Source organism: Ruditapes philippinarum, unplaced genomic scaffold (assembly GCF_026571515.1).
Source record: "Ruditapes philippinarum isolate M1 unplaced genomic scaffold, ASM2657151v2 ctg6942_1_1_1_1, whole genome shotgun sequence".
Classification (NCBI taxonomy): Eukaryota; Metazoa; Mollusca; class Bivalvia; order Venerida; family Veneridae; genus Ruditapes; species Ruditapes philippinarum.
The window spans coordinates 25,576-49,206 of record NW_026859172.1 but is presented as its reverse complement, the minus strand read 5'-3'; the positions used below and the strand labels follow the sequence as shown (position 1 = coordinate 49,206).

The 23,631-nt window shown below is 31.2% G+C and overlaps 2 protein-coding genes across 2 annotated transcripts; both read left to right on the top strand.

Annotated features, from left to right (window-relative positions):
- The first annotated feature begins 426 nt into the window (after window positions 1-426).
- On the top strand, window positions 427-3,114 carry LOC132755519 (C3 and PZP-like alpha-2-macroglobulin domain-containing protein 8). Its single transcript, XM_060746397.1, has 5 exons — window positions 427-531; window positions 1,499-1,646; window positions 2,263-2,365; window positions 2,689-2,804; window positions 3,016-3,114. Exons 1-5 carry the CDS (start codon window positions 446-448, stop codon window positions 3,037-3,039), a joined length of 477 nt encoding a protein of 158 aa, XP_060602380.1. The 5' UTR covers window positions 427-445; the 3' UTR covers window positions 3,040-3,114.
- Window positions 3,115-8,820: 5,706 nt separating this feature from the next.
- LOC132755518 (leucine-rich repeat-containing protein 74A-like) lies at window positions 8,821-16,209 on the top strand. Its single transcript, XM_060746396.1, has 13 exons — window positions 8,821-8,970; window positions 9,771-9,946; window positions 10,576-10,683; window positions 11,825-11,918; window positions 12,256-12,305; window positions 12,509-12,590; window positions 12,894-12,979; window positions 13,444-13,638; window positions 13,957-14,052; window positions 14,292-14,552; window positions 14,810-14,895; window positions 15,139-15,169; window positions 15,762-16,209. Exons 2-13 carry the CDS (start codon window positions 9,923-9,925, stop codon window positions 15,762-15,764), a joined length of 1,116 nt encoding a protein of 371 aa, XP_060602379.1. The 5' UTR covers window positions 8,821-8,970; window positions 9,771-9,922; the 3' UTR covers window positions 15,765-16,209.
- Window positions 16,210-23,631: the final 7,422 nt, after the last annotated feature.

Here is a 23,631-nt window from a genome sequence, read left to right as displayed (position 1 = left end):
TATTTTTGATCATCCATGCCTTCTTTTCAAAATTAGTTTGCCAACAAGAAAGAAAAAGGGACATTAATGTACTAATGTAAAAACCAATTTCTTAGACATGTAGCGTTTATTATTTTTAGGGAAAAAACGGAGTTTAAGTTAGAAATATGAATGTAAAACCTTTTCAAAACCGAAACATCTAATCATAGTGTTTCGATGCTATCAGTTACATACTGATTCAGCCAAACTTAAACAGACTGCACTGAATTAAGTTTAGGAAAGTAAATTTATAAATCGATGGTAAATCGAAACGTGCGAAATCCGTTATGCAAAAAAGTAATTTGTTATAGCTGATCTTTTTCTTCTCTCAATTATTTATATGTTTACTCTTTTTGTCTGTTATTGGAAAATCTTATATAGGTGGTTCACTTTCATTTAACAGGTGTCCTTATTCTACAATATTTTCATGGATCTTGAAAGCAAAGGTCTTCGTTTAGAAGTAACTGTTGTTAAGGAGACAATAAACGGATTTACACTGAGGTCTTGCGTGAGGTAGGATTTTTTTATCATTTTCCTAGAGAAGTAACATCTTATTGTGTTTGCAAATAAGGTACAATTTAATTACAAGTCAAGTCCAAAACATGATTGACAGTACAATGAGGCTCAAATAGCAGTTAATTTATATAAGATAAGGTTATACTGACGAAAAACTATAATAGTAAATAATTTGACAATAAATATACTTTCAAGTTTCAAGTCTGTGGAGAGTCAAAAAAGTTCTGTATATTAATCAAACTTATATGTAAACTTATATAGAAATGGCACTTTTTCATAGTGAAACTGGCACTCAATTTTAATATACGAATTGTGGAGTTGATTAATATTTTTAGACCTAATAAGCATTTTCTGACAATAAAACAAATAAGTGTGATCTAATCAAAATGCGAAATACTATAAATGTGTGACACTAGGTCTCACGATACGAAACAAAAGGACGTAGAAACACTCCTGATCTTTGCTCAATTTATCACACGAAGTACATAGTCTATTATTTACTTGAACTCTTGCCCAGTTTCCAGTTTCTATTGGGAGATTGTGGTTACGGGTGCGAAATCGTATCTTAGAAAATAGAATTGATGACTTTGGCAAGAATAAGATTGATTCTCTCTCACATTTGCATTAATTTTAAAATGTGATATAAACAAGCCTTCGTAGAATGTTCCACAATAGCATACCATTTGTTAAGAAACAAATCTTCCTTTTGTCGTACTGAAAGTTTCTGCAAGTATGTAGAATTATTATAGTCGTCAGGTTATAACTTCGTTAATATATTTGTCTTAATTTTACCTTTCGATGTAAAAAAGGAAAAGAGTAAACATGTGTTTATTATAGAGTAAACTGATATTCAAAACAATTGAAGTAAAGATATATGTTATCATAGTAATGATCATTTTGAAATAAAACTAGGATAACATCATACATAAATGCTTTTTCATTTACTGTCTGTGCTTTTTTGAAGTTGGCTTGAGGATGAGATAAGTGGAATGATTGTCGTAGAAATTGGTATCCCTTCTGGCTTTGAAGCTAACAGATGGGGAATTTCAGAACACAAGATGCTAAAACGAACTGAAATAGAAGATAGGAAAGTTATCCTGTACTATGAGGAGGTATCTAAGTTCAATAAAATATAAAAGTATTTTGTTTATTTTGTTTTTGTTTTACTGTTTGTTCAAAACGATTTAGAGAGAGTGTAAATATGAAACAAGTATATTGTACGTAATATACAATTTCAAACAATTGAAACAAAAAAAAATGTTGTTTTTTTCTAGCCACAGTTATGAAATATTTATCATTCAAATCAATAAAGATACAATGCATGTATGGTTCATTTATAAAATACATGTAGCAAACAGTGGATGAATATTATCATTATTTGGCCTGTGTCTACTTAGAACTACTTTACCATAAAAACTATTTAATGGTCATCTATCTTGAAAGGTTTTTGATAATACTTGATTTGTAGCATCTTTGTCTCTTAACTTTTGATATTTGCTTTTCGATTGAAGTTTAATAAGTTAGTTAGATATATTCTTAATTTCTGAAAATTCTGACAAGAAATTCTGACAAACGGTGTGGTTTTATAAAATTATGCTGCCTGGAAAATATATTATTTAATATCATATAAATGTAATTTAACTGATGTGTTATATTTAACTGATGTGTTATGAACTTATATTTCACAAAGACAATACAAATGTAATTATTTCATTTATATTTTTATAGGTTAAATCTGTTGAGTTATGCACAGATTTACGTTTTGTTAGGGACAAGCTGGTTGCGAAGACAAAGCCGGTACCGTGTAAAGCGTATGAATATTATGAACCAAGTATGAAATTTATATTGCTCTTCATTGTAATAAATAAAATCATCAAATAATGCAAATGAAAAAAATATTTATGATTTGTTAAAAAAAGATAATAAACGTATTGATGTTATTCCCCTATATATGGTCGCCAAACATAGCAAAAATAATGATTAAGGCTTTGTTGGACAGAATCTTTTCATCGAAGCGTTTAAAAAACCTGAAAACATGTAGATCCATAGATTCATGATTATTCAAAACATTCACTCTGACAGTTTTAGTGAAGCAACAATAAACTCATCATGCAATGCTTTTTTAGATTATTTGTGTACAACTGAATATTTTAGGCAATGAGGTGACTGTGTTTTATGCACCATTGTCAGCCAAGAATGCAAACATATGTGATATATGTGGTGCTGAGTGTGGTTGTCAGACTTCGAAAGAGAAAATTTGGTTTCCGCAGGTAATGTACGAAAAAGAAGTTATTGTTTTAAAGTACTGCAATATGTATTTGTGTAATGACCTTACTTGATTGTCTTCTGAAGGTAGACAGAGGCATTTTTGTTATCTGCACTATGCTTATTGTATCATAATTCTTCATTAATATAAAAGTTTTAATAATTGTGACATGTTTTATTTCTTGTATGTTAAACATACTTTAACATCTCTTTCAGTCATGGTGCAAGAAGAAAATATAGGATACAAATTAACAGTATCGACAATATCGTATTTCATTTGAAATATACATGTATATGAACTGAAACATAAAAATAGATTGTATCAATGTGTGTTTAATGTTGTTAATGTGGTTCCGCATGCAACTGTCATGCTTTTCAGCATGATTAAAATTGTGTTCTTAGTCTGTGACTTGTTGCATTAAATCTATCATATCTCGATCATGATATCACGATATATGTTTTGGCAATCGTGATAGATCTAACTGTGTGAAGTTCACATACAGTTGTCTCTAATCAGCACGATTTAATTTAAATATCGACTATCGTTTTGTATGGTTACAAAACGTAACAAAACTCAGATAGTCGTGCAAACTGAGGTAAGTATAGGACAACGAAATGTTAAACGATATGATATGTTACACTCTGTCGGATCAGATTGTCTACTTTCAAAATAAACGCACAAGAGTGCAATTGTTTCCGGCTAGAAACGAGTATTGACGCTTTTCACCATGACCACGAGCAGTTGCGAGTTTTGCTCCTATATAGTCACTGAACATTGAGAACTTGAAGAGATCACATTCATCAATCTGATTTAATTTGCAATATTTGTCAAGTATGAGACCGCTTTATTACTGGTATAAAAGAGAAAAGATTAGAGCCAGATCATCCGTAACTACCTAACTAAAGAGTTTCGGTTTGAGTTGTAGCTTGTTGGATTGAAGACTCCTTGTGTATCAAAATTGTATCTAAAAATAATGCTGTTATGCAATTATTAACAAATAAAACATGGCCTTAAGGGTAATATGCAAGTTTACAGACTGATTGGTTTGTTTTTTTTTTTTTTTTTTTTTTTGGGGGGGGGGGGGGGTTACGTCACATCGACACAGTATAGGTCATATCGCGACGTCCCAGCTTTACTGGTGGAGGAAGACCTCAGGTCCCCTTCTGTGCATTATTTCAGGCACGAACGGGTATCCGAGTAGAACCTACGACGTTCCGTAAGCTAGCTGGATAGATTCCTCACATTAAAGAATCCAAAGTCCCTGTCGGGATTCGAACCCACAGAAGTGAGGGGCAAGTGGTTTGAAGTCAACGACCTTAACCTCTCGGCCACGGACGCCCCACGGACTGATTAGTCAGGCTGAGGAAGGTTTTTGGCCCAAAGCGCAGCTGAGCATGAAAGGCCATGTTTTATTTGTTATATTGTATCGAATCTAAATCCTTTCATCCCTTTTGTTGCTGTTATTTTTACTATAATTTGTTTTCAAATAATAATTTATTTGTTCAGTGTGTGAAATATCTCAAACCCTAGTCGGATTTATTATCATTATTTTCCAGCGATACAGCAAAAAAAATCATGCTCTTCTTTTATTTTTCAATTTTTGTTAATCAAATAAAACAGGCAAAAAAAACGAACTTTAAGATTTAATATTACGTCACCCAGTCCATATAAGAATTATGGACCGCCCCCCATCTGTATGCGGTTTATGGACCGGATGGTGTCATATTAAATTTAGAAGGGCGTATGCTAATGAGGTTTAATATAAACTAAGGTCTTCCTCAAATCTTCAAGCCCGAAATTTTACTTTATCACAATAAAGGCCTTTTTCCATGATTAACATATCCTAACTTAGACAATCCTACTGGAATGTATATGTAGGATATGTAGGCATATGTAGGGTGATCTGTTCGTAACAGATCTTGTTACATGGAATTAAGAAACTGTTGCCATATCGTATCAACATACCACAAATCATATAAGAAAGTATTTACTGTATCTCAGATTATGCCAAATTTTACGATCAACGCAAATAGTCAATAGTGAAATATGGGAGTCTTGAATTATCTCGGCTTAAACGAATTGCATGTTCATTTATGTCGTATATTGTTTGTGTTGTTTTCTTTTAGTCTAACGATCCTTAACTTCCCAAACTTGTAGAGAATAGAAACGTTGTATGAATTTATTGCAGTGTGAAATTATTACAGTATCGTCAAAAAGCTGATTTTCACCAGAACATTTTGGCATCAATGATCCCGAAGGACCAGAAAAATATAACAAAACTGAAGTGAAGTACGGGGCAACTTTTTACAGCTGCCAAACAACACTTGACACCTGCTAAAGTGATCCCTCGGAAGCCTTAATCACAACAGAAATACATAAGAATTGATCAGGTCTGTACATAAGGGATAACGAATGAGTGCAACACCGACATATAGACATATAGACAACATAAAAAATACATAAAAGAATAAAGAACTCATTTAAATTTAGCTGGAACAATTTAACCATATATAAGAAACTATCTAATTAAACGGCAGATAACTCGAAAACAAGCTTAGTGACCTCTCTCTCCCTTTCCCCCTTCTGTTTCCGCTAAGTGTTTCTGTAATCATGCAAAGTTTAAATTCATTCCTTTATGTAGTTTCAAATACCTATATGTATATAACATGTATGTAATTGTAGCAAACATCTTTAAAATAAAATGAACAGTTGAAAGACTAGCGCACATGGCAACCTTTATATTAATCTAAAATCTAGAATTTATTTTTGTATTTTCGACAAAGCGCGTAATTTCAAATCATTTTTATGCAACTGTTTCTTAGAGATGATAACCAAATTTAACAATGTTCCTTCTGCAAGTGGACATGCATTATAGTGCAACTATAGACCGACACTTAAACAGACAATGATAAAATCGCAAACATATATTTTTTCACGACTTATTGAATAATATTATATATCTGTACTCTACGACTGTTAAAACACGTTTGTTTATTAAACAATCGACCAGCCATGTCCCTATCTTCTTTGTTTTACAAATTTCACTTTAATAGATTTCTTTGTCTAAACTTAATCAATAATTTTGACTTAAACAAAAACATTTGTTAGGTAAATAACAGATTTCTTCATTTTTATAACCAGTCTTACTTTGTGACCGAAATATGTTTATAATATATAAATTATAATAATCGTGGATTAGATTAAAAACGGGTTAAATCAGGATTATCAAAATCTAATTAAATTTTGGAGAATGGTTTGTATACGTTTTAATCGACCTAGATATTAATATTTTGTAATGAAGCATTGTTGACCTTTAAAAAGCTGGGGTTAGATAACTTAATTATTTTTTCAACCTTATAATGGCGAATTAATGGTTCTGTTAGTGTGATGTAAATAAAATAGCATGAATACAAATAAAGCTATACGTATATCCGGATCTCTCGGCTTTTGTTACAACATTTCATCCACTCCCTTTTTTTTTTGTTCTTTATTTTTTTATTTTTTTTTATTTTTTTTTCTCCAGCATCAGATTATCAAAACAGAATCTGGGTGATAAAATATAAACCTTTGTCAAATATTGAATTGATTGTTAAAAGCATAATTAATATTTTCTTGTGCAAATTTTACTGAAAAAATGTCACTCAATTTTTATTGTAAGGTAGCAAGACGGGTGCTTTTTTATCCGATTGCATATAATTAATATTTAACTCGTAAAAGAGCATCACTATAAATACACTGACAATTTATTAAGTGATCTCTTTAGACATTTTCAATCAGTAAATCATAACGAAGACATTATGTTTATTTCTTCGTTTGATGTTAAAACGGCTTTTCCTTTGAATTTTATAGAAAAGTACTTTTTCTTTCACTGATTATTATCAATTAGTTTTCTTTTCATATCCGTTAATTTTATAAATGTCCTTTTCATGCATAGTGGTTTAAATATATATCTGTTTGATCTTCACGCTTTATTAATTTTATATACATATACATACCATGTGAATATTCATTCATGGATTCGTAGACATGTGTTTCATAAAAAAAATTAAATACTACCCGAAATGTTCATATTTAATATTTTGGTTATATTAATTGATTGTAAATCAGCAGAAAGAGCTGTGGTATTGTAACCGAGAGGGGATTAGTTAATGTCATTTAAAGTTTAATTGAAAGGCTTAATCACTAGTTATGAACTGAAATATTTATTCAGTTAACATGATAAAAATAAATCAGGAATATTTTCAAGTGTGATAATATTTTAATATTTTCTTTGGGATATCTATATAATTTTATACATGTATTAATTATAAAGTGATATGTGAAACACTTTAAACATTTGATTGTTAAACTGTCAGGATTGTTAAAATGACGACATTCGCGATACACATAAATTCAAACAAACTCTCGACTTCTAACCCAAACTTAAAAGCTGTTGGATATAAAGGGGTAAGTTGTTAGAACATTCATATATATTTAGAAAAGTATAACACATCTTTTGAAGTGAATTCAGGTGAAAATACTTTTTAAAAAAGATCATATATATTTATTCTTTAATTGTATATTATTGGTAATCCTTGTATATCTTCAAAAAACGCCAGTGTTAAATCTGACAATAAGATAATTAGAAAATCAGAAAAAAATAGTGCTGCTCAAGATTGATTCCTACAATATAATTATGTATATACATTTGATAAAATGATCGGGTATTCCTACTTAAATGGGATTTTTCAGTTACCTTAATCATTCTCATCAAATTATGCGTGTCTAAATATAATAAATTCTAGTATGATGATATCTTGTGGACATATTTGTTAAGCTTTGTTCATGTTATTTACTCAAAACTTACTATCACCATAACAAACTGATAAAAATGATATGAATTAGATCATTAATAATATTTTACATCCAGAATAAACTGGGAAGACTACTATAAGTTTTACCAGATACAATCTGCATTAAATAAATATTTTATTGCGGCACATACTCAACAAACGACAACAACAACTTAATACATAAAACTCACTTATACGACAAAGACATTTAATAAAAGAACGCGGCCCTATGGTGACTTCTGTTTTAGCGTTACCGGATGCTAAAGTGTGTTGGCGAAAACTTTTTTAACCACTAATGATTATTAACAGGCTCAATCAACTCGAGCTTGCAACCCTTTCAATTCTGCCATACTGGTCGTTCTTTAATGCTTCGACTTCTTCTATATTTCACCTTAGATGACATGTTCAAGTTTAAAATCTAGTCTGATATGTATAAAATGATCGGAGAATTCATGACATATATATATATGTTTTGTTGTTGTTCCTAGTATACAGTTATTTACAAATGGAAAAAGAGAACATTAACATTTGATAAGAACACTTGGTACAGTATTATGTACAGCTGACATCTCATGTTCTAATTGGGAAATCGTGTAACTGTAATTAAAATGATTGTTTTAAGCTCGGAAATCTCACTCCATGACTGGCTAATTGAGCATTAGTTAACAGATGCTCAATAAATCAGCGCGCGTCCATCGATTGCGCAGATAGAATTTACCGCAATTGGTAACGCATCTTCTGCCTATTATCGTCTGCTGATTGCTACAATTAATTTAGAAAATATCAATAATATCCCATGGAATCGATGTAATTCAGCAGCTATCCAATTTCTATTAAACCGTTGCTTAACGCTCCATGCCATTCTGCTTAACAAACGATATCCATTCCGTAGTTTTTTTTTCTGAAATATTATCATGTGGTCTTGACTAAATGGAAGATTTTGAGGATATAGAACTATGTATTGTAAGTTTTGAGTCAGTTTCTTTGAAGACCGCGTTATCGTTCTATAACTCTTTTCTCACAATTAAAGATGTTGTCACATATAATTCAAAAATAGTTTAAAGTAAGTATTTATCAATTATTTTTAACTAATTATCCGACAAAATTAAGTCAATACTTATTATTTTTATTATTCTATACAGTCTGCACATTGTGAGATTTTGTGTACGTGTATTTTTTTCAGTTGAAGTCTGGCAACATCCAGCAGAGCTGACCATCGTTCTGAGGTACGATCACGTGCTCACCTGACGGCAACACCACACAGTGCTAATAAACGCACTTCCAGTCAAAATAAACCTCTTACTGAAGAGGATCTAGAAACAGTTCTTGATTTCTCAGGTAAAATAACTGTACATAGTCATTATAATCTTAAAATGTTAAAAAATAAAATAGAAAACTTTAAGATTCTTTAGATCTAAATATGTACATGTATTCCATTTACATTGTATATATCTTATTGTGAAATTAAAAACGTCATTTCTAAATGAATGTATTTTAATTGCTTTTTAGACAGTAGATTTAAGATTTATTGATCTAAAAATATCTTTAGAATATTATTGTTCATTTCAATTTTTAGTCATAACCATTTCAACACTGATTTTGTTGTTTCATATAAAGATATGACTTCTAGTTTTCAATGCATACACGCTGCTTTTATTCAATACTACGATGTGCTTGAGTTTCTTTTTCTTCTCATTTTTACATCATTTTATGGTTGTGTTATTACCGCTATTAATACTATACAAATAATAGGATATTGATTGTCACAATAAAGACGGTCAAATGTTATAAACACAAGCTCCTTTTTACACTTTACATCATAATATTTAAGGCAATTACTTTGTTTATAGAAGTTTCTAAATTAGTTACATAAAACTTACATTAGCAGAGTACCCGTACTTCAAAGTGATGTGATATCGATTTTGAAATGTAATTATCAGTATCAGGAAAGATATGGACTAGAAACCACGCTTCCAACTTCAGACTGAATATATGTCAATGTTTCATGATATTCACATGCAAAGTTATAGTACAATACATGTATTTTCCTGTTCCGTAAACCTTTCAAAAATATAAATATTACATAAAAAATCAAGTGCTGTTATTTCATTCAAATAACATGATGTTGTGATTTGAAGAAGGAGAAGTGCCTTATGATGAAACCGGAAAAAGATGTTATTCTCGAGCGTGTGAGAAACTTGATGTTGTACCATCTTCGTATATACTGTCCAAACTTGCCAATTCAAAATGCATAGACTGTAAACATTATGGACTTGGTCCGAAAGGAACTATGGCATTATCTATTGCTCTTGTTGTAAGTATTTAATGATATGATATCAAAGTATACCTTATAATGTACAAACAACTATAACTACTTTTCTTATTCGAAAATGGATAGGGAGGATAAGGCAAAATATTATTTGAAAGTCAGAGATAATTAGATATTACTTATGCTATTTATTAATCATCGTTTTACATTAGGCTTCATGCATCATCCAGAAGATGAGTATGGGTTGAAATAAAACATATTAAGATATTGATAACTCATGTAATGCTTTACATATATATAAAAATCGACTGACTTTACTGGGTTTTTTTTCTGAGTTCTTTTATTCCACGTTTCTAATACTGTACAGGTTATTTTTGCATGTTATGTGTGTGTTGGGTTTATTTACCCTCGCCGCCGGTATAAAACCATATGGGCGAGCAAAATTGCATATTATGACAAACTTTAGTCTTTAGGTAATTTATATGCAGTGATAGTGCAGTATTCAAGTTTGGGTTACTTTCTTCGTCCATTCGACAATATGTTACAATTAAATCACATAAAATAAGCTTGACTCTGGAGTCGAGCTGCTTTATAATGGAAACAAAACTTCATATTTTCTTAAAAAGGTGCTAAGTATAAATGTATATATAATCTTTGTTTTATCATGATTTCAGATTAACTTGAAAGTTTCATCTTTAAACCTTCAAGGCAATGATATTGGTCAAAAAGGAATATCCTACATTCAGAAAATGATCAGTGAAAGTCATACGATAACAGAACTGGTGAGAATATTTCTATATAAACAGTTATAATTCTCGTAAGAAGCTAGCCTTATCTGTTAACACATTAAAATTCGATTGATAAGAATGAAAGTGTTTATTCAGTGTATATTTATAATTTATTTAATGTATATTTATAGTTTATTTAGAGTATATTTGATACATCAAATATGCATAGAATCGGTGGTAAAATTATTAGATTATGAGACGGGAGGTGTAGTCTATGCTTAATGAGGGCCCAACCGCCCTCTCAGGCACTGAGAGTACGTACTACTTATATTATGATAGTTATGTATGCTGAATTTGTGTAACGAATAAGCTTTGCTTGGAATATGAAACAATCCATTCTAAATGTAAGGTATTTTAATATCAAAATACAAAAATAAAGGTACAAACAGTAGAGCCCGGTAAATTACTAAATAAGTAGGATTGTATTTTACTTTGCCAAGCTTGTCAAGCTCATTATCCAGCCACGTAATGTTTCAGGTAGTTCATAAAGTTAATTGGTCTCTAACCGAAGGTCTATAATGTAATATATAATTATACTGATAGTATGAAATATCGGATATAACAAAACCACAAACGAATTTTATACGACTGTTGTTGGCAAGTGTGAAATATATGACCCTATATATCATATAATTATTTATATAGCAGACAGTAAATAGTTCTAGAACAAAATATCATTATTCATCATATTTAAATGTTCATACTAAAATCACTTTATCAACATTTTTTCCAAGCAATATTTTATAAAAAAAAAAATATCTAAATAGTTCATTTCTGTTGGGTTTTTTTCTTCAATATTTGAGATATTATTTAGATATTCTTATAAAATATTGCTAAATGAAGACCAGTACACTGTAATAAAAAAAATGTATCTTTTAATTTCAAATAAAGTAAGATCATTTATACACTGTCAATCTTGACTATGTTGAACATATTTTTCAATATTCCGAATCATGGATATTGAAGTTTATAGCAATGAAAGGGTTTTTGATAAATTTATATATGTGATATACGTACGTCAGTCGGATTATTATATAGTATTCTAACCTATACAAACTTACATATGAACATCTTATAATTATGATAGAATATATAATTAGGTATTACCTTAAAGTTAACAAAGTTGTATTTTCAGAATATTTCTGACAACAATATCGGCAGTTATGGGGCAAATGCAATACAAAAAATGTTGGCTGACAATCGGAGCCTTCGTAAACTGGAAATGTCAGGTTAATAAACATAAACATTTACACTGAACTACTGAATCATTAAATGACTCATTTTTTACTCTTTTTTGAATAACTTATGTGATTTTGTCTCATTTGTCTCTCTGTAGGTGTAAAAAATATAGCAAAAATACAAAACATAAGGATGTTTATTTACCCAAACACAAATATTGAGTACATCATTTCAAGTTTGCATGTTTTATTTATTATTTATTCAATTGATGTCGAAATACAACATTTTACATTTATTAGAAAGATAACCACCGATTTCACTCTATATATATATAGTATTAATCGGATATATGTTCCTTATAAAGTCTTTATTTTATTTTTACATCAGGTGAAGAATTTACAAACTCGGACGCTATTCCGATAGCTAAAGCAATTCAGGTACAGATTTTTTTCTCTGTATATATTTATACTTTTATTGTTGGATAAGTGTATAATTTGTTGTAGGAAAGTCATACTATTATGTACGCTGTATTTATCACGAATAATTAAGATGTACATATTTCTGTAGTTAAAGGGACCTTTTTAACAGTCAATTAGCTTAGATATAGATATATATTTTAAATTTTAAATGTTTTCTTCAGGAACATCCGGAATTAGAACATGTCGACCTGAGTCATAACAACTTTGGTGACGACTCGGCAGCTTTATTTGAAGAAATGATATGTATATATAACTATTTTTCCATGTTTATAACTAGTATCAAAATTTAATTATTTTTAAATCTTGAAAATTTGAAATATTACTTATTCTGTTTATTGTATCCTCTCATGTAAAAGTAAACATTTAATGTCTTTCTTATACTTATAAGTGTACTCTTATAATGTATTTTATTTGTAATTATGATATACGGAGACTTTTGATGGCTTTGTTTTTCATGAACGTACAATAAAATAGTAACACGGTTACATAGTAACAGTACAAATGTTGTAAATTGATCTAATAAAAAAACATGTTTGTAAATTTCAGCTGAAAGTATTTCTCTTCAAACCTTAAATCTCAGTTGGAACCAATTTAGGAAAGAAGGAGCAATAAAAGTTGCTAGGGGTCTTAAGGTATATTGTTGATTAAAGCTACTTATCTCTTGGTACAAATCTCGTGTTCATTGCTCAGGTGATGAACGATGGTTAAGCGTTTAAGTGCTCTTTTGTGGATTCGAGTCTACTAAGTTCACTATCGGTGCCTCATACGCTAGTAATAGTTCCAGGAAGCAATGTCAAGAGCAGGGCAAATAAGCTACAAGCTTATTTTCAAGTTAAATCGTAAATAATAAATGTTTAAAACAATTGTATTTATGCGAAAAAAAAAATACAGAAAAATATGTAAGGACGTTTCCTTTGTTTCTACTACTTATTATTTGTATCTTTATGTTTATAAATAAATGAACTGCTCATTAAATTTATAACAAGAATAATGATAAAATGGAATCAGCCGATAACATACAGCTTATATTTACAATCTGTTTTAGATTTTTGATATAGAAATTCATCTTTTTATGATAAAACATGAAACGTTTTAGGAAAACCCATACCTGAAAGATTTTAACTTCTCATGGAATGGCATCGGGGATGACGGAGCATTTGACTTCGCAAAAACTTTAAAAGTTAACAGTGTGCTCACGACACTTGACCTCACGTGCTGTAGGATCGGCCATGATGGATTCATCAAACTCATTACAGCAATAAATCTGAATGAATCACTACTTCATTTAAAGGTAAAACTATTTGTTTAAAATCCTGTACACCCTGTTTTGGAAACAAAATTGTTCGTTCCTTGGAAAATTATAAAATATGTATTGAACAGTGCATATTACAACGGAAGAGTTATTGACAAGATCTGTTGATATACGCTATGTACAAATGTATGTGTTACTTGTTTAAATGCAGTCATGCTTTGTTGCTCACTGTACGATTTAAGATTGTGCAACTAACTGAACAGACAAAGTTTAAACAAAGGAATAAACTTAAGATTTTTTTTTGTTAAGAAACATCATTCCAGCTTTACATCATTTAGTCTCTTTATGTTTCTGTAGGTCGGAAAGAACAATATCCCTGAGGAATTTGCAGAAGCAGCTCTTGCTATTCTTAGAAATTGTCCAGTGTTAACGTTGGAAACACTCGATCTCACGGTAACGAAAATTCCTAACAAATATAAAAGCAACAATGTGTACTTATATAAAAGCAACAATGTATAATATAGAGAATGTACAAATCATTCACTTCTTTTAATTCAATGATATTAAATTAAACGTATTCTTATCAATCTCTCCTGGATAGACTTTAAAATTGATTTTCCTAAATATGTTTCAACGGAGCATACGACTTTTATTCCTATAATGTATAATGTAATGTTTCATTATTTTGCCAGGATTGCACATATAGTCCCAAGTTTGAGGATCACATACAAAACCTTAAAGATATGCATCGTCACATAAATGTCCTTTACGGATATGCATTAAACTATGGCAAGAACAAGACGGATTCTGTTGCTGATATTTTAAAAGAAGGTCTTGAGTGCCTGAGAGATTTCTGTAAAGAGAACAATGTGTCTCTCGTGGAACTGTTTGAAAGATTCGACTCAGATGATTCTATGAGTGTTAGTTTACAAGAATTCCAAGAAGGGCTAAAGGTATTAACTTCTTAAACATTGACATATATCAAACACAATTATTAGTAAAGATATATTTTCTTGTTTGATAATATTACATTTTGATATAAGATAGGGCTAAAGATATTTACTTCTTAAACATTGACATATATATATAAAAAAAGTGTAAAGAAATATTTTTTGTTTAATTGCATTACATTTGGATATAAAATCTGATTGACTTATCATATGCTAATATTTCTTGTATCATGTAACCAATCCTGTACTTTATTCTGTAGGAGGCGGGTGTACCATTATCATTATACAAAATTGAGATGTTTGCCAATGCTCTCGACAAAGACGGTGACGGAGAGGTAGACTACAGGTAAACATCAGCATTTATACACTGACTTTGTTTAGCAAAAACTATGTTTTATCAACTCTTCATATAAAGTTACGTGTATTTTGTTTTAGCCTTTTCTAAAACATTAATCTTTTAAAACAGTGTGACACATAAAAGTGTTCCTTTGATATTTTAAAAGCTTATATTTTCCACAGAATTTATATTTTTAGTAAGTAATAATAACAACACCAGATAAATACATAAATGTTTACATTGGTTTTATAGTGAGATATATCAGGCCATGATGACATTGAAGGTATAAGTCATTGTTAAAATGTATGTCTTGGTTTTTGGGATACTTTTCTCTACACTGAAAACATAATAATTTCTAGTACATGAGTGAAATTGTGTTGAAGTGTATGTTTTAAACAATCAACTTTTTTGGTGCCGGATATTTTTATGTTGTGTTGCGATTTATATTGGTATTCAGTTGGTTTTAATATATAAATATAAATATTTTGTACAGCTTTACAATATTGTTTGACAATTTATAAGGTAAAGCTAAGTTTGGTAAGTTAATACAACTTGAGCCATTAGAATATATGCGACAAATCTCTTTCCAGCTTGACTTAAATGTATAGTGGTTTTGGCACAATTTTCATTATGTTGGAAATCCACATCGCAAAACTGAAATTGTTCATTATTACAATATATAGGTTAATTATATAAAAACAACTGACAAAAATAGATTTCTACCACTGAAAAAGTGGTCGTTTTGTTCTTTTTTCTTTTATTTTTTTATTGAAAAATCATTGTTGAAAATTTAATTTAAAGTTATAAATCATCAGGGCAAATGATTGGTCTTCTATAAATCACCAGGGTATATATATTATTATGTTTCATTTTAGTGAGATGGTACTTCAGATGAAAACTGCTGAACAATCATGACTCGAAACCAAATAATGTCATCTTGCCAAACAAAACAAAACCGGATGGGAAAAAAACTTTTCTGAGAACAGATGAAAATTTGCATTGTTATACATTCACATCACCTTGATATATTACAATATTTTTGTTGTATGACAGTGTGTTATCGTATGTAAGAAAGTATTTAATGCATCACATTATTTTGTATTGTTACAGAGAGACTGATAAATATGCTGATATTAGAGAAGAAATTTAGAAATTTTATATCTATTGTGTTATACGAGCTACAGCTGTATATCATGTATTGTGTACTAGTATGTTCTGGAATAAAATATGTATAAAAACTTTTAACTAAGGCGCTAAACATATTAAGATGGGCACATGTTTATTACCTGATCATAATGGATAATCCAGTCAATGTTATTAAATGTAAAAAAAATCTTTTTATTTTGTTATCAAATTCTTTGTACCATACACATTTCTTAATGCATCATATTAATTTCTTCCTTCCGCCCGTTTTCCCAGAATAGGCATTTTATTGTGAAAAATAACCCAAAAATAAAAGCGTTGCAACGCTTTTCACTCAAATTTGGCTAAGAATTGCACAAAAGTCGATATTCAATTTAGTTCTGAGTATATTTCTATGTTATCATTGTCCATTTTAAGTGTTTTTCACTTGATCTATATTCTATTTAAGAATTTTTATTATTTTTATTATTATTTTTTATAATAATTATAAAAACAACAGATGTTTTATGGCAATTGTGTCAAGGTCAAGTTCATTTTGGTTTACTTTAAGATTTTGTCCAGAACGTTGTCGTGTTCAAGTTATTATGAAGTTAAAACCAATTGCTGCAGAAACCAAGTAAAAATTTTAAAAAGTGACCTTTAAGGTCAAGGTCATTTGTCAGCCGATGTCAAATTCAGTATTGACTACTTAAAGTGTATTGGTCTACACTGGAAACATTTCCCATAAATATTTCAAATACAACAAATATTAATAAAAACGACTGATATTTATTATTTGGATATTCTTAAGACATATTTCTTGAAACGTAATTGTTGATAGAGGTTACAAGTGTTTCAGTATGAACATTTATATAATATATTATAACATTTTGTACTGGGTTTTTTTAACCTGCAATGAATAGATCATGAAATCCGAATAGGTACTGCAACATTAACGGCCGCATCAACAATAACATGACTGTAGCTATAGCTCGAACTTTATCTCCGAAACAGCCAAAATATGAAAATCGCAACAACAAAAAACTTTGCAAAAGTGATTTACATTTTCATAGATCCCTGTGAATAGTTAGGAAAATATCTGTGAAATGTTCATCCATTCCTGTATAAAAACCCTTATTCACTTACGACAATGCCAACGGTTAAAGCGCATGCACGTATTAATAGATGCTATTTGAGATGAAAATTGTTTTGCATTTTCAATAAATTGGATGCATCTCATTTGAATGCGATTTTAACAATTCATTATTAGCATTTAATAAATTTTGAGAAAATTTATGTTTCTGATTTGGAGAAGGTCATTCATTACAAACGAATGGTTATATTGAATCAAGTGAGAATGTGTTCTTGTAATATCTGAGAATGACAGCTCAAACGATTTCGGTTTTAAAAGTTAGAAGTGCTTTTAAGTGTAGATGGGTCAGACAACATAAACATTAAAAGCTAACCAAATTTTATAGCATGTGTTTGCTGTGAACTTTTAGAGTTAAATACCATTGTTACCATTGTCTGTATAAACGCACATTCGTAAAAATACCAAGTTACTTTGATCTAGAATATAACATAAAGGATACGGCTCAAGGGAAAGCATCGTTGATGATACACAGCGTATTTTACTCCCCTCCCCACGTCCAGCGACAGAGAATTACCGGGGAAAATAGTGTGGTACATTACAGGGAAGGTAATAGTCATTCGTATTTGAAAATGGTGGATTCATATTTGTTAATTTCATTGCTGCAAACCCACGTGACATTTGGACAGTGTGCAACCAATTCAAGCAGGTTTTTTGTTCACAACTTTTTAATTCATTTGTGCACGGTTTTTAAAACATTTTATTGACCAAAATAGATGGAAAAAGATTGTAGCTTCACACAAAGTTGGTAATAGTTGCTTTTCATGTGTGGTTTATATACATGTATTTTATTAGAAGGAAATCCATTTATTTCATAAAATGATAGATTTGTGTGTAGCAATTATCACAAGCATACTCTTATTTTGCAGACAAAAACTTATGTTTCGACGGAAATAAAACACAAATTTGAATAGTAATTGACAAAAGACATATTACAATGTATAAATGTTCCTGTGTTTTATCGAAAACTTTCACTTTCTACCTTTGTATATCAGTCAGTTTGAATACGTATAGATTTTATGATAATGAGTCTTAAACTTACATTTGAAATTCAAGTTATATATTAGATTATTTAGTGTATCTGTAGTGAACTATACCAGGTAGTCCAGTATCTGCAGTGAGAATATTAATACTATCACAATCATAATAGCTTCCACAAAGCCCACAAAACTGCCATAGTTAAAACAAGAAGTGATAGTATCTCTAAGCGATGAGGAGGCGTTTTTGTAACTTTGTTGTTCATCTGGACGTTTTCCACAATTTTGTGACTCCGGAAAATCGACTGTTTCTGATGAGCATCTAAACATGTTTTGCAGAGATTTTTTGTACAGGTGTTGCAATATCCATCCGCTACAACTTGCTTATTACCGTAATTACAGCGGTCACATAATTTATTGGGAAGTACCACAGCTTTCCTTCCTGACACTTGACCCTGACTCATATTTAACTTTACACAAAAAATCTGAAAAGAATTAAACATACCTTATAGAAAAAGGTAGCAACTGTTGTTTTTTTTTTCTTCTATTTTTAACAGGTTAGAAGGCGTTAGTTCTAACTGAATGTTTATATTCGTTGAATTTTTGTATTACAGCAACACATACACAATGAGACAAATTATATTGAAGAAATAAGAAAACAAAAAAGAACAACTTTTCTAGTATGTGATAGATCTATACTGTTAACTTTTGCTAGGGTTATATATAGACATAAAACAGAATGAAAACTACAACATAGAATTTATCTAAACTATGCATGGTCATATCATAAAAGAACCTTTGCCTGATCATCAAGAAAGATATCAAAAATATTTTACCAGATAAAAACTGAGGTCGCCGAGCTTATTTAATACATGTAGTTATCTGTCCTTGAATTTGAAAATTATGCCTAATCAAAGGGCAGATAATTCATGATCAAGGCTAGCAAGGCCTTATTTTTCCACTTTTTATGTAACTGACTTTCTTTTCAAATGATTGTGTATAAATGTTCAAGAAGTTGTAGTAAGTGGGTTTTTATTACTTAAAGGTAATTCCATTTTTTAGGAATTTTCAGTCTACATATCTAAACTGAAAAAAGAGACCACAAATTGTAAGGGATTTCCATGATCTCTTGTATTATTGCCAAGAACAAAACCAAGAGTAATAAAAGAAATGTTTGTATGATTTATGTAAAAGTTAATAGCAAAAACAAAAACCCTGATTATTTGATGACGTTTTGTATGATAAACCGTGCGTTATTATACTATCCAGAAAGACAATTAAATATCAATTTCCATTCAAAAATGTCAATAAAAACATTATAAGCCGTAATTAATTTTGATTATTATAAAGTTATAAATGTAATATTGAGAAATATTGATGAGCAAGTTTTTGTTGTTGTTTTTTTTTCACTGCAGTGAAACATATTGTCCTTATTTTCACTACTGTCTTGCCGGACTACTAAGCTATTCGCAAATTTAAAGAAGTATTTCGAATCGTAATTGCTAAAAAGTGAAAAGTATGTAATGAACAGAAAATTAAAGTTTTTTCTATAATAACAGGATCAATTTTCATCCCGCGGTATGGTATTCTCATCATACACCCATCAGGATATCGAGAAACACACCATATGGCCACTGGAAAGCACTGCAGCAACTTTAGAGCAGAGACTGAAGCACTCATGAAGGCAGTCTCCATGATCATAGACTCTACAGAAGCTGTCTCTTCAGTGGTCTTTCTTACCGACGCATGATCAGTCCTGAAAGCCCTGATCGACAACAAATCACCAGACCTAGCCAGGCCAATGAATGAACTCAGCACCATTTGCTACGTTACCATACAGTGGATACCAGCACACTGTTGAATTACTGGCAACGAAGAAGCTGACCAATTGGCTAAATCTGGAGCACAGTCAGAACAACCAGATGTCCAAATCTCATACAAGGAGAGAGTCACCATCATCAAAAAACTAACAAAGCCATGACCACAGCCTGATGCATATCACTCCTTGAACCGGCCGGAACAAGTGATGATATGGTGAGACTACGCTCAGGACATAACAGACTCAACGCACACATGAACAAAAAGTACCGACTCGTTCAATCTCCAATGTGTCCGTGCGGAGAAGAAGACCAAACTGCAGAGCATGTCCTCCAAAGATGTAAGCGACACGAACAGGAGCGAGCTGCGACGTTGCCTCTGGAAACAACCCTCCAACAGAAACTTTATGGTGATGTTAAGGACCTGAGACGGACCGCATCTTTCATCGTAGATACTGGCGTAATCGTGTAATTGCGAACGCCAGTAAGTAAGTAAGTATGTATCCCGCGGTATGAAAAATCATCATATTTCAACAGTTGCTACACAACTCGATGAAAATAGATCCTATATTTATAGAATTAAAACTTGAATATCCTCTATTTCTTACCGTACATTCAAGCATTTCGATATTACTTTTACCTATATTCTTGTGCCAAGTCCTACATCATTTTTAAATTCAGGACTGTGTAACGGGATATACACGGTGTATTTTACTGCTATATCAAACAATTAGAACTACATCACGACAGTTTATGAATAATCTCTACTCGTTAAAAACCAAACAACTTTCGATTTCCAAATAATCTAAATTTATGCTAATCCAACCGAATTAAGACTTGTTTCTTTCAAACAGTTATTTTGTGTAACAAAAATATAATTCATTAGTATCACAAATTGATAATACATTTATTTGTTTCGTTTCATTGTAAGAAAGGGAGAAACATTACTTACATGTTAAATTTCAACACAATTATCCGTGCATGCAAAACTATATAGGGCATATTATATATACTACGTATATTGCATAGTCATGTCTAATGATAACAGTTAAGGAGGGTAAGCAGTTTGTGGTTATTTTCAATAAAGGCGTGATGCATAAAAATGTAGTTTCGTGTATACTGTTGCTGAGTGGTGGCGTTACCGAGTGGTTAACGCGTCGGACAAGTAATCTATGCTGACCGAGTGGGTTCAAACCCTGTCAGGGGAAAGCCGTTGTTTCCTTGAGCAAAAAACTTTACATTCATTGCTTAGTACTGGTTGGTTCCAGGAACGGATTCGAGAGTGTTTCAATAAGCTTAAAGCTTCCAACAGAATCGAACTAACATAAATTTGTATGACACTGTTGCTAACAAGTGTCTACCCTGTCAATACCTTTTTTGTTCTGATACCTATACGTTCGGTATTTTTCATTGAACTTTTGATAGTAAAATGAGATATGTTGCACTTTTCGTTAAGATCAGACTCTATTAGAAAGTCAACGACTTTCTGTAATTAATAATGTTTTCATTGTTGTACCGGAATCATTCTTTGCACAAAACACCAAGTCTCAAGCTGTGGAAAATGAGCTTATTCTTTCATCAACGGTGTTATTGTGTAGATATACACGAACGGCCATCCGGCATATCGCTAAATGAACACAAACATACAACGGATATATGAACCTATTCGGGATCTAAAGCAGTGCAAATTTATGTTCAAACTAGTCGTTAAGGAATAGTAGCTGATCTTGAACATTCGCCTTGCGAGTTAAAAATAAATAAATAACAAAGTATTTTCTTCATTAAATCCTTGATAACATGATTTCTCTCATTGCTATTGAGTCAAACATTTTTGTATAAGAAGGCATTCAATATATGTTTTGTTTTTCTGTCAACTTTGTGTTAAATGTGTTACAGCACTGACCTAACGATACCTTGTGTCTTGAGGCATATTGATATGTCGGTGCAAAACGCCATAACAGCCAATTGGCTGAACAATTCTAAGTTCATAGTGCGCCCTTATGAACAATATGTGCTTGATATTGTATATGCTTATTTTGCGACAAATATTGTGCCATGCAGAGTCTTGCAAGATTGGAACTTTTTTTATTGTGTTGACTGAAAGATATTACTTATCCCTTCGCGAAATGACCCATACCATATCAAGTGTCTAAATAGAACCGTTGCTACAGCGTAACATATATTATAGCATAAAATCGGCTATTTTCCCCTCTTTTGCCCATGTTATAACGGGGCCAAAACCATGCGTTAACATAGTCACGAGCTCTTGTTATAGCCCGGTTTTACCTATGCGCAATACATACAGGGCCCAGTAAACAAACAAAAAATGACGATTTGGCCTGTTTGCCAGAGTCATGCGCTCTTGCAGAGACATAGATAACAGAGATAAGCAGCTCCTATATACTCCATTGAAATATCACTCATGCCTATAAAAAAGTGAAAAACGTGCGTTAACCCTATATTTTAATATGCGATGCCGTAAGATGTGAAGTGACTACCTTATATATTGTGTTGCTTTGAAGATTCATCAATTTTATTCTTTCCAGTAGATCGTCACTACAACTCACTTGTATGTCGATAATAAATATCTGGTAAAAGCTGATCCCTCGGAAGCATTAAAATCCCGTTCATTTTTTTAATTGTTTCAAAATTATCTTCTTCTCGTGAAACGTCAGAGATAAGTTCCGCATTACATAGCTTTTGATCTAAAACCACAAGTATATTGCTTCCAACAGTATCGAGACATTATCATCTCTTGTACGGTACAAACATCATCGCTCTTTGACTATTTTTTCCGCTTTCTTGTAGTTGACTGTTGAATTCAATAGAAAGCTAGGCATACGTTACACACCAGACACTCACAAGAGGGTCATACTATGCGCGCGCATCCTTAAAATTCTGATACCGCTTTTTCAAACTGTATTTTGAACAAAAACGAGCAGAATAGATTTGAATTTAATTGCTAAGAAGATGTCCTTACTTCTATTTTTAATATTCCAATTGCCTTGACACTATTCTCTCCTATGCGGTTTTGGTACACCCGGTGACAGTGTTATGGTATGGTGGCTGATTTGTGCCATGTCTTATTTTCGCTCCGCGAGGCGCCAGATGAAAACACAAAAATACGACAAAGTAACCACTCAACAAAGGGGCTACTTTTCCACACAAAACGGGATTAAAAACACAACATATTTGTTTACAATAATATAATATGAATAGTAGTAAAATTTGCAGTTTCCATGATATAACTTTAACCTAACAGTTGATATGTTTCACTTGACATAGATATAAACACCCCTATTATCACACCCGTTTACATGTGGTAGAACTTACTTTTAAACCAGATGAGATTACCACGATATATTCTTCTTTTTGTCTCTTTTTATTAACACAAGTTTCTATGATATACTGTGCAGCAATAAATTGAAGGATACAAGAAATCCAAGCGCAGATTGTTCTACCCGCAACCAACCCAGTTAACGGATGTGTTTATAATTTTAGTCAATATTTACAAAACACACGCGCTCGCGCACGCGCGCGCGCACACACACACACACACACACACACAAAAAAAAACCGTTAAAACGATTTAAAATTACAGTAGGATAAACAATATAAACAATTACAAATACTTTCCTTGGAACAATACATGAATTAATCATCTAGTTCAATATCAATT